Source organism: Stigmatopora argus, chromosome 2, assembly GCF_051989625.1.
Source record: "Stigmatopora argus isolate UIUO_Sarg chromosome 2, RoL_Sarg_1.0, whole genome shotgun sequence".
Classification (NCBI taxonomy): Eukaryota; Metazoa; Chordata; class Actinopteri; order Syngnathiformes; family Syngnathidae; genus Stigmatopora; species Stigmatopora argus.
Genome location: NC_135388.1, coordinates 19,257,571 through 19,270,390, shown reverse-complemented (window position 1 = coordinate 19,270,390; position 12,820 = coordinate 19,257,571). Strand labels below are relative to the sequence as shown.

Genomic DNA, 12,820 nt, shown 5'->3' with positions numbered 1-12,820 from the left:
TCATCTACTGGTTACATTAGGTTTTTCTTTTTTTTCTTGAGTAAAATAGGGATATCGGACTAGGCCATACATATCTTGAAAAGGTCGATTTAAAAAAATCTAATTTCAAAGTGTAATTTTGTGAGAATCAATGATTCCCACAGGTAGCCTGGTGGGCGAGTGGTTAGGTTGTCGGCCTCACAGTTCTGAGATCGAGACTTCAATCCCAGGTTCGAAACCTTCTGTGTGGAGTTTCCATGTATTTCGCAGGGGTACTGGAGCTTATCCAACACATGTAGTGTGATTGGAAACACTAAATTGCCCCATGGTATTGGACCCACAAATTAAGGGTGTCCCTGCCTAGTGCCTATTAGTTGGGATAGGCTTGAACAACCTCCACAACCCTTGTGAGTATAATGGGTATGGATAATGAATGAATGAATGTTGTCAAGTGAAGCCCCTTGGTGCCTCGATTGATAAGCGATTTAAGGCTAAGCAGGGTTGGTTAGGTGCATTTTACAAGAAACTATATTAACAGTTGCTACGATATAGCTCTCAATTGCGGGAACAAAACTAGACAGCTGATTTGTTGGACTTTAACAAATATATCAACGAATAAGGCTTTTTCCGGTGCTTGGTTTTACTGCGAAAAAACAATTTGAGGCTAACCGTGTGTTGAGAAAAGATGGATATCTTGCTCTGAGTTGAAGAGAATTAAAAAATGTGGATCTTTTCATCATGTTTTCTTTTCTTTTACTATGTAGTTATTTTTGCTTCAGTACAACTGGGATTAAACCATCATTAAAATGATGTTATGTTTGCTACAGTGTCTTAATGTTGAAAGCCTCACCTTGCATTAAAAGATCACTTCAAATTGACCAGGGAGCTCTGCACAGTTAAAATTAGCACTAGGCGACTGCTTTTCCCCCAATCACACATTTCTTTTTCTGACTACAGCACCCCTCCTATCAAGTGTTTTATGGCCAGTAAGATTATTTTAAAACTATTTTGAAGATGCTAATATCAATTATTCATTAGTACATGCTGATCACACAAAGTTCAAATGAAATGATCTCCCAGGCACATGATACACCCTCACACAGGTCACACGGTGTATTGCATAGTTTCTCTCTATCCGCATCTCATTCAGAAGACTAGGAGTCTACCATACACCTAAAAATAGATCTCCTCTTTGGCCTCGTAGTAAAAACGCACCATTCGTCCACAAAATTGTCACATGCACCAGCCGTGTGAGCAAGGAGTACACTGGTCGTATTTTAGGCTGAAACGCTCAGGCGCAGTGGTTTAGAATGTGGCCTGAAATACTTACTAATCATTTTTTCCTGACATGCTACCAATGTATATGTAACAGATACTGTAGAAACATGTATAATTTTACTTGTTTAATAAAAAAAATGTACTCTTTAAACTTCTGAAATATACCATTCGTCTATTATTCAATTTATTGATTTTTTAAAATATATAATTACTTTCCAGTGTACTCAGATTTTGACTGCAGAACATCTTGCATTATGGAAAATGAAACTAAATAAACTATTTCAACAGTACATGCTTCCTCTCTGAACGAATTTTGTGAAATAACATCATTAGTACATGCTCCTTAATGAATGAATTATTGCAAAAAACATCAGACATTTATAAAGACTACCTAGCTGGCGTATGACAATTTAGTTTTGTCTTTAACACACATTACGTTTTCATGTCTGTTTGAACTTTGTACTTTTGCATACCTGTCAACCTCTGCCGATAACTGCCCTTATAAATGATTATTGATTCCCCTTACAAACCCCCAAAAAACCTTACAAACACGTACGAGTCGTACGGTGTTTGTAAGGTTTTTTGGGGGTTTGTAAGGGGAATCAATAATCATTTATAAGGGCAGTTATCGGCAGATGTTGACAGGTATGCTTTTGTATTATCTGTAATTTTTGGACAATAAAGGATTCACTTTCACTGATAAATCACCACAAACTATAAATAAGCACACCCACCATTTTTACAAGAATCCATTATTTATTCAGATACACTGTAGAGTTCAGAATGGAGGGGAAAAGTACCAATTTGTAGTCCAAAAAATACAATATTTTGAGTTACAATTGTTTGACCTATAAAAGCATTTCACAGTCAAATTAAATATTATTAGTGCCCTCAAAGGTCGGCCCGGTGGCTGAGTGGTTAGGGCTTCAGCCTCACAGTGGAAGACCTGGGTTCAGATCCAGGTTGGTCCACCTATGTAGAGTTTGCATGTTCCTGAGCCTGTGTGGGTTTTCTCCGGGTACTCCGGTTTCCTCCCACGTTCCAAAGACATCCATGGTAGGCTGATTGGACACTCTAAATTGCCCTGCGGTATGAGTGTGAGCGTGAATGATTGTTTGTCTTCTTGTGCCCTGCGATTGGTTGGCCACCAATTCAGGATGTCCCCTACCTCTGGCTCAAAGTCAGCTGGGATAGGTTCCAGCGCTGCAATACAATTTATTTATTTATTATTTTTCTTCTAAAGCTCTTCTCAGAAAAAAAAAAACTTTTTTTACAGCCTGAGTGCTTACTCTCCTTCTGACTTCAAAATAAAGAATGATGTGGAGAAATAATGGAATTCCCTCAAGGTAAAACATTTATAAAGGCTGTTAGCTAGTCTGAAGTAAATTTTAAACAGAGGCAAACACACCACATATATTACTCTCCCTTAGGTGTAGTTAAAAATGCAGCACATACTTTAGCTACTGGCAACAAAACAACCTTGATTTGTCGTAAGCAAAACTAAATACCGTATTTACTCGCAAATAAGCTGCTTTTGTCGGACAAAAAAATAATGACTGAATCGAGGGTATGGCTTATATGCGCATAAAAAGTTGACATGCACGAAACTGCAAGGAAGTTATTTCTGGCGGGGGTGAAAAGAAGAAGCAGGCTCTGTTTCAAAGTATTCATAAGTCGTGCTATCGCCCAGTTTGATGGCATCCATCCTGCTCATTTTTGGAAAATTATGAAAAGTCATCAAAGGTTGGCTCGATATTTCACAAAATGTTACAAGTTTAAGTGGTTACGTTTTATGTTAACGTGGGTGAGAGTATTTATTTTCAAAGCTGCCAAACATCTACCTCCTCCTTCCTCACCAACTTTTGTCTTTGCATGTCTCATTAATTTTAATTGGTTTAATTGCTCAATAAATAATGTTTTTGTTTTCGGTTTTTCTTTGTCTGTCATACTTATTTCATACAAAATTGGTATACTTTTATCATTTGTAAAGGTTATAAGGGGTAGTATTGAGGCTCTTGGAATGGATTAGGGCATTTCTATATAAAATGAAACTCTACTTACTAAAAACCAAAATGGTTTTGTATGCTTGGTTCTGTACAGTAGGCTCTGCCTATTTGAGCGTGAAGGAGTAATATTATTTAGTGTATATATTACTTTATGGTAATAAAGATGCAACTCCTCACAATCATTGGCTTGTATCCAGATCAAGTTATCCCCCTTTCTGTGAATATGGAAAAAAATATGTTGTCCTGGACAAAAAAATGTCAATAAATGTTGGAAATGGATTAAAACAAAAACAAAAAAACATCAATGTGCATGTAACCACATTTGTTACTGTAAACACTAAGAAATCTTTTTATGTTTGAAAAACTTAGATCAGCTCATTGTTCATGTTAGCATGCCTGACTACGGTGCATGCATCAGTGCAGATCAGCCACTTTACCCATGAACACAACACACTGTACAACCTGCACTTGAGGGTCAACATGAAGGCTGAAACAGCAAACAGGCAAAGACACTCCTGGGTGCGATAGGCACACATACCAGTGGAGAATCAACAGCCAAACAGAAGCCAAGCTATGCTACACTACTTAGCGTTATGGGAGCAAGAATATGAAATGAGAAAAGAGAAGGAACTTAATGAAAGGACGGACAGACAGGCATCACATTTAGCCTCGGATCTGCCCGTACCTTTGTGCAGGTTGATCGTGAATGCAGTCAGCACGGCAGGATCATCTTCAAGGAGCAGATATAAACATTAGAATGTCTTTTTTATGTCATCAGAAAAAAGGAAACAAGATGGTTTTAAATTGCTGGTGGACATCAGTATAGCGATCTGACTTGCAATAGTGCCTCAGATACTAAATTTGGACAATTAAAAGAAACAAATTAACAATTTTAACTTCTATTGTAATTGCATCAAGACGTTTGTAGAGTTTATTTTTTCAGTAATTCATCTTCAAGAGTGCTAGCGCCCATCCCAGCGGACTAGGGGCAGCAGGCTGGGTTTTAGTTGGCCTTAACTAGTTAGAGACCAATAACATGGTATGTCCTTTGTAGACAAAGAACCTTCACAATTACACAGTTTGTAGTGTTCAATCAACCTACCATGCATGTATATGTTTTGTATGTGTAGAAGAAAAACTGTACACGGGCACAAGTAAAATGCTAATTTCACAAAATAGGGCCACAGACCAGAATATAATCCCAAATACCAAAATTATGAGGAAACATACTAACCAAGATAAACTTCATCACATAAGATTTAAATAACATTGTATGTTCTTAATTGAAAGACTGCAGTACTGTGACAGTCTTATGTTAAGCACTTTGGCCATAAAATAAAAAAATCCATAATCTTAAATTTGGCCTCCTACACCAGCCTGCAGAGAAAACATGGATGCCTTTGAACACACATTTACCAGTGCCAGGAATGTGAGTTAATACAGAATCTTAGTATCAATTCTATAGCATCTGTAAAGATAAGTACATTGTCATCAGGCCTGCAACCATATATTCCTCTATGAATTGTGTTTAACACACCAATTAATTATTTAAGGACTTTATTTTTAGACAAGAATAATGTTTGAATTTCCACAACCACTACTGGGCAGTGCGTCATAACAAAACAGAAGTAATACTGATTTGCAACAGATTTAACTTCCTCCTAAGTCAAAAGTAGAGATGACGATGTGCAGAAATTTCAAATGTTACTTTATAGAACATGTGAGAAGGTTAGTATGGAAGTTTATATGAATCAATTGTAACAGGGTAGGAGGCATATAAATCATAACATTGATCCAAATGATTAGGTTTAAAATTAAAGTGTTCAGGTCTGTGGAACCTGTTTTCAGTAATGAAAAAAGTGGCTCCCATAGATGCCAACACTATAGAAAGATTACCAAACCATTTTCATTGAAGCCTTTGACATAAAATATGGCAAAAAATATGGTTTAACCCTAAATGACCAAACGTATCATATTTGACACATACAGTTTGAGCATGGTGATATTGTTTTCTCGAGAAAAAAACCTGATGTATAATATAGATATGACAGAATTTTATGAACAATTATATTTAAAATTGTGCCTTTTCTTTTAATTTGCTGTCCATTATTTAGTGGTTTGGGATTTTAGGGGTTAATATGTTTTATCAAGCAGAGCTCCAGTAAATTACAACTTTGTTCACAGTGTTCGCATACAAGTACAACTTCCTTCATCATTCAGGTTTCCTTGACATGTGCATAAATCCCTCATCCAAGTTGTCATTTTCAAGAAAGAGAAGAAACTCCCTTATCTTTGAAAGACACAACATCCAAGAATTGAAAAGCACGTCATTAATGGTTGAGGACATGGTGTGTGAGCCCTACAACTGTTTCCAAGGAGGCCTGTCTGGTGCAGATTAGACTGTATTATAATCATATTAGAGTGTTTTTACCCAATGAAGCTGCATTCAGATAAATTTAACCCAGTTATCCATTAAACATCATCACCAAGCAGCTAAGTATTTGTTTGCTATCTCACACAAAATGTGGAATAGAAAGACCAAGGTTTCACCATGGACCAGATGACTTTTTGAGTGAGTATTTTCTTCATCACACAAAAAAATTATTCTGTTCGGATAGAGGGACTGACAAGTAAGAGATGGTATTTTCAGAGTTATTTAGTGCCGTGCCTCTACCACAGGGGTAATAAAATTACAGGCTTAGTTTCCATAGCAACTCTGTCTCTGTTTCTAAAAGGGTATTACTTCATCTGGATGTACATAGAACAGTGAGATCAGATTTGAAGCACCCGACCCCACACATATATACACACAAAATCAATACAAGGTATTGTGAACAATAAAAGGAATAACATTTCATGAGACCCAGGAATTTAGACCTATTAAAGGAAAACATTTCCCAAGAGATGCTGGGTTTTCCATTGATGAGGGTGTTTAGGCCAGCAGACAAAAAATATTAGGGCACTGCTTCAGTCTCAGTGTGTGTAAAAAAAAATCAGACAGAAATTCACCTTAAAAAGGGCCTTAAGTCGTTTTCCAATATGTTGAACTTTTTCATGCACAAGATAAGTCGAAATACCCGTTACCTTGTTGAAGTGTGTTATCTGTGTAATTTTTTATAATTGCAATTTTGTTCACGAGGTAAACTGTTTTCCAGATGGTGGGTTTTTAAGGTGTCTTAAAAAAATTGATTCTGTGATATGTCGCGATATTATGACAATGCACGATTCTCTTATCAATTTAAAATCCATCCAAATCGATCTTTACCCCGCCATCTGGTAATTATGCTTGGACTCTGTTTCCTAACTTGAGTATCATATCAAATTCCGTGGTACCTCTAATTATAAAAGATTCTGCATACAAAATTTTGAGGCTATAAAACCTTATGATGGGCAAATTACTATTCAAATATGTGAAAATAAAATCCAAGTTATGAAATCCCCAAATACATGGTAAATACATTTTCTTTATCCGTTAATTTATTTTGAAATTGTCGTGGTAGCGTTATGTTCTGCTTGACCATCCCCCTATACCAGACATGGGCAAACTACGGCTCGCGGGCCATATACGGCCCGTTAGGCTTTTTAATCCGGCCGGTCGACGTTTCCAAATTATAGTAAAAATCAATGACCTCATTCATTTCCCTTTCCCCTGCAATACCCTCGTTCCCCGATAGATGACAGACTAGTCTATACCTTTGTTGGAGTGTAGATTTAGTCAGCGAGTTAAACAAAAAGGCGGAGTCCTTTAATTTATATTCACTAGCACTGGATGAAAGCAACAACATTAAAGACACTGCTCAGCTCCTAATTTTTATCCGAGGGATAAATGACAGTTTTGAGATAACGGAGGAACTTTTGAGCATGGAATCGCTGAAGGGGAAAACGCGAGGAGAGGACTTATATGAAAAGGTGTCTGCGGTCATTGAGAGGACAGCACAGAAGATGCTGGCATTGTTTGGCTCGACTTACATGTGTGAGCAGACTTTCAGCGTCATGAACTTTAATAAAGCCAGTCACAGATCCCGTTTAACTGACCAACACCTCAGATCTATTTTGAGAATTGTCACCACGAAACTAACTCCAGATTTTGATGCACTGGCAAAAAAGGGAGAACAACAACACAGTTCCCACTGAAATGTGAGTTTCTCTACTGTGTTTAAAATAGCAATTTACACATGTAAGCACAGCAGCAGTACAGTATCTTAATTAACATGCTGGTCATCACTCTCAATTTAAAGACTGCTTTCTTTCATTGAATAATAATATGTTTTTAATGTTGAAAGTAAATTTGAAAATAAATTTTCACCTTCAATTGTGTCTTTTTTCTTACATTTCAATCCCCAGGTTTGAAAAATTCCATTGCGTGTCCAAATGCTCCTGGCCCGGCCCCTCTGTCAAATTTTAGTATCCATTCTGGCCCGCAAGTCAAAAAGTTTGCCCACCCCTGCCCTATACTCTGCTGGCCTCCCATTAACAAAACACTTACAAAAAACAACAATATTCAATTGCCGTTTGAGGACGACGACAACTCCTTATCATGGTCTCTCTGTGATTTCTAAAAAGAAGTCGTCACTGAATGACGAAATGGAGAGGCTGTTACTCTTTTAGATAGAAGAGAAAGAAATTGTAGGAGATACAGCGACAGTCGATTTTTTCAAAAAGCAGAGGAAGGGAAAGGAAGGGGAACCTAAACCCAAACAGGTAAAAAGCAGTGGCGATTAATAAAATGGGGGGAAAATTAAATGCAAAAAAAAAGTGGAGTCTGTTTGGGCAGCTGTGACCAAGGTACCATAGCCACAACAGAGACAGAAGAAAGCGACGACAGACTTCTTCCTCCCCTTTCTCACATGACAGTAGGTTTATGCTGATAAGAACCTCAGCAGTCAATGCACAACAACTTCAGTCTATCAAGGCCCAGCAGACACACTGTAGACAGACAGTTCTTTATTAAACTCTCATCAGTATATGTAATTTAGAACAGGATAACAACTAAAAGCCTATGTTTGTTGCAGTTTGATCTGAAAATTTTGCATGAGTCTGCTATTCTGGATACGTTCACTAAAAATATGAAACATATTTGCTCACGGGGTTAAAACGTTACAACTAAAATAACCTTTTGTGTTGAATAAAAGATAACAATAACAGCAAAGGCTTGCCTTGGGCAGCTCAAGTTTTTGGGTGTAAAAAAAAAATACAATTTGAATATAACAAGGTTAACATATAAGTTTCTTTTGACTTTTATTTGATGTGGTATTTATTCATTTTATATATCTAACATGCAGTAGTCTAATGCTTTGAGGTTGGGGGCTGACCTATTCTCACCAAGTGATCTGACAAAACAATTCTAAATGGACATTTGGAATAGTTTAATTGAGACATCTATCACACCAAAAAAAGACCCCATCAGCATGTAATTGTTGTAACCAGTAATTTTTTTTTTTTACTCATGTTAATGAAGTTTCATCATAAGGCAAAAAAACTTTTCTAATCATCACACACATTATCTTACATGTACTGTGGATACAATAATTTAAAATGCTGGTGAGAAGATAAACCATTCATGATCGAACAACATTTTATTTGTGCCTAATGGGTGGAGTCATTTGTTGTAAAAATATTTTAGACTTTATAAACAATATATGTTTCAGCTCTTATGGCCATACCGGTTTAATGTGTATTAGCTTAATGTATTATTTTATTTTTTTATTTGTAAATGCTGAGGCATAATGGCAGTGGTAAGACCTACAAGAAAACAACAAACTTTAAAAGTGCTGTTGGGTCACAAATAATGGCAAAGCAATTCATTTTCAGCAATGAAACATCTGACCGTGAAGATGAAATCTCTCTAATGGACTCTACTGTTTACAACCACTGAAGGTTTGAGGTTTGGTCAAGATATACTGATTCCTGGGTGGCCCTGCGGCGTGAGTGGTTAGCGCGTCACCCTCACAGTGGGGAACCTGGGCTCAAATCCAGGTTGGTCCGTCTTTGTGGATTTTCTCCGGGTACTCTAGTTTCCTCCCACATTCCAAAAACATGCATGGTGGGCTGATTGGACACGGAGCATGAATGGTCGTTTGTCTCTGTTAGGATTATTAGTTTTACATTATTATATATTTGCTTGCAATGAAGAATGCTTTGCTTTACTATTAAACTTAGTTTCATATTATTATTATATGGTTGCTTGCAACGAGGTAAATGCTTTGCTCCTGAGAACTTTAGGTAGACTAAACACCAAAATGTCTTAGACCTTGGACTACTTGGAGTGAACTAAACAAAGAGGATTCAGAACACCTTGAGCTGCAGATGACTTTCAAACCTTCATTTGTTTTGACTATACTGACGTCCCACTTCTGTTTCCCACCCCTCCCTTGAGTTGAGAGTTGAGAGGTCCATTGTAACTCGGATCCTTGAAGTTAATAAACAAGAAAAGAAGCGTGTGACGCCAGAACGAACGTCTTTTCTCTTTATTTGTGCGGGCATTTGGGAATGCCTTTTGGTGAACCTATCAGTCTCCTTGTGCCCAGCGATTGGCTGGCCACCAATTCAGGGTGTCCCCCGCCTCTGGCCCATAGTCAGCTGGGATAGGCTCAAGCACCCCCAGCAACCCGAGGATAAAGCAGTTCAGAAAATGAGATGCTGATTCCTGACATAAAATGAAGATATCGCATTAAAGATAGAATTTAATAATGCGATAATGAGCTTTTCTCTGCTTTTACCTACTTTATGATCTACAAATTTGAACTGTAATACATTGTTTTAGTTTTTTTCCCCCTTTTATTTGATTACCTCCCAGGGTGACCCCACTGCTTGTTTTGAAATGACACACACACACACACAAACAGACACACACACACACACACAAACAGACACACACACACACACACAAACAGACACACACACACACACACACAAACAGACACACACACACACACACAAACAGACACACACACACACACAAACAGACACACACACACACACAAACAGACACACACACACACACAAACAGACACACAAACAGACACACACACACACACAAACAGACACACAAACAGACACACACACACACACACACAAACAGACACACACACACACACACACACAAACAGACACACACACACACACACACACAAACAGACACACACACACACACACACACACAAACAGACACACACACACACACACACAAACACAAACAGACACACACACACACAAACACAAACAGACACACACACACACAAACACAAACAGACACACACACACACAAACACAAACAGACACACACACAAACACAAACAGACACACACACAAACACAAACAGACACACACACAAACACAAACAGACACACACACACAAATACACAAACAGACACACACACACAAATACACAAACAGACACACACACACAAATACACAAACAGACACACACACACAAATACACAAACAGACACACACAAATACACAAACAGACACACACAAATACACAAACAGACACACACACACAAACAGACACACACACACAAACAGACACACACACACACACAAACAGACACACACACACACACAAACAGACACACACACACACACACACACACACATTGAGCCAGCAATAAAAATAGAAACAGAACTAATCCAACACATTTTTTTCCGACTTAGGATAATGTAATCAAGAGTCCCCTCTGTTCAAAGAAAGCCCAAAGTACACGTGGTAAACGACACGTCTGCACAGAAACGACTACAAAATAATTGCAAGTTTAAAATCACCACGAAATGTTTTTGGACGATGGTTTTTCAAAAAGCTTACGTCGTCGACGCTGCTTTACGGTATATATAATTACTTCCATGTTAAGCAGGCAGTGACATACATCAGTAAAATACATAAATAAATAAACCCAGACGATTGAAATAAAAATCATTGATTCCCAAACAATTAGGCCTACCTTCGGTGTGCGCGTCTCCGGCGTTTTGCAGCTCTATCAAAGTTTCATCCTTGCCCTTTCCCGTTATTCTCCTCATTGCGGCCAGCCGTGTGCTCAGTCAGAAGGTCTGTGACGAGGAAAAGGCACCGACCCCTGATGCCACTGTGGCACTGTCGGCTAGACCAAACCTCCACCATGTACGCAAGTCGTCAATAAATGAAAGAAGGAAGCGTTTTCTTGGCGACTGGAAAGCAGTACAACGTGGTGTCGAGGGTTCCCTCTTCGCTCCCAGACGCTGCCTCAGTAATGCAGGTAGTCATAAAAAATGGGAGTGGCTACAGCCTTTCCATCGGCTCATGGTCGGTACCTTTATGGAAGCGCGTCTGGGCGATAGATTGGATCTGACTGTAAATCACCGATCGGAATCAGATCTTAAATATAAAATGACTGTGGTACATAATTAAATACGTGAGCAACGTCTCCTTTTTGAAAGAAACCATTTAAAGCACGAGGCGCCGTCTAAAGAACGGTGATTTGAAGACAACAGTGACATCTTGTGGTTTTCTTAGATAGTGCGTTATATTATCTTGCAGGAATGATACTCGTCCACATTATGACGTGCACTTGCCTTATAGACAACATTGACACCTTGTGGTTTTCTCAGGTAGTGCGTCATATGATTTTGCGGGAATCACTCGTCCATTTTATGACGCGCTTGCCCTTTTCATCCATTTATTTTCTGAACCACTTAATCCTCACAAGGGTGGCGGGCGGTGGAGCCTATCCCAGCTCCACACACTCGTACCTAAGGGCAATTTAGAGTGTCCAATCAGCCTACCATGCATGTCTTTGGAATGTGGGAGGAAACCAGAGTACCCGGGGAAAACCCACGCAGGCCCGGGGAGAACATGCAAACGCCACACAGGTGGACAGACCTGGATTAGACCAAAAGCTCTAACCACTCCCTCCACCGGGCCGTCCAATTTGTTTTTAAACTCAATTAAAAATAAAGAGAGTGGGAGAGAAACAGACACATAGACGGAGAGACAGAAAAACAAACCCTCACAGGATAAACAATGATGATGCACGGTTGTAGGCCAGCACGTGTAGGAAGTGTATTACATTGTGCGGCTCTGTTTTGTTACCAGCCGCTAGAGGGAGATATAGTACTGTTTCACAGGTACCGCTTTGTTCCAGCGATGGAAGAAAGCCTTGTTTTTCTGAGGTTTGCTCATGCCAAACCAACCCACTGCTATAGTCAATATTTTGTCTTTTGTTGTAGTTTCCAAATTATTTCATCTCCATCTCGGTCTAGTACTATGAGTCATCTCATACTTTAAGCTCTTATTATGAGAAACTGATTTGTTTTTATAGATTTACACGCACACAAACACACAATGTTTTTTTAATTATTCAAATTGGCCAATAATGACCGGTCCATGCGAGCCCAATGCCCAAAATACCTGCAGATATTGCGCCAAAATAGGCTTTAAATGACATCGAATCATTTGGTTTATATTAAGTTATCCAGTCTGTTTTCCATGTCTTCCTCCACCAACACACCTGAATCAAATAATCCTGATCGGTACGAAGCTTCTGGACAGCTTGCTGATGAGTTGATCATTAGATTCAGGTATG

The 12,820-nt window shown here is 38.6% G+C and overlaps 2 protein-coding genes across 4 annotated transcripts in view; one reads left to right on the top strand and one right to left on the bottom strand.

Moving 5' to 3' along the window:
• Positions 1-11,535, bottom strand: part of ano5b (anoctamin 5b) — a 28,561-nt gene extending 17,026 nt beyond the window's left edge. The window contains exons 1-2 of one of the 2 annotated variants that reach the window (XM_077620237.1): positions 11,204-11,535; positions 3,949-3,993 (exon numbers count right to left, since the gene is read on the bottom strand). In XM_077620237.1, coding sequence (XP_077476363.1) covers positions 3,949-3,993; positions 11,204-11,279 — 121 coding nt within the window. In that variant the 5' untranslated portion in view covers positions 11,280-11,535. The remainder of the gene's footprint in view (positions 1-3,948; positions 3,994-11,203) is intronic. The other variant, XM_077620243.1, reaches the window with a different exon arrangement.
• Positions 11,536-12,393: 858 nt separating this feature from the next.
• igdcc3 (immunoglobulin superfamily, DCC subclass, member 3) overlaps positions 12,394-12,820 on the top strand; it is a 66,413-nt gene continuing 65,986 nt past the window's right edge. The window contains exon 1 of one of the 2 annotated variants that reach the window (XM_077594877.1): positions 12,394-12,407. The gene's annotated coding sequence lies outside the window, so the exon portion shown is untranslated. Of the gene's footprint in view, positions 12,408-12,760; positions 12,816-12,820 lie in introns of those variants that run through there. The other variant, XM_077594878.1, reaches the window with a different exon arrangement.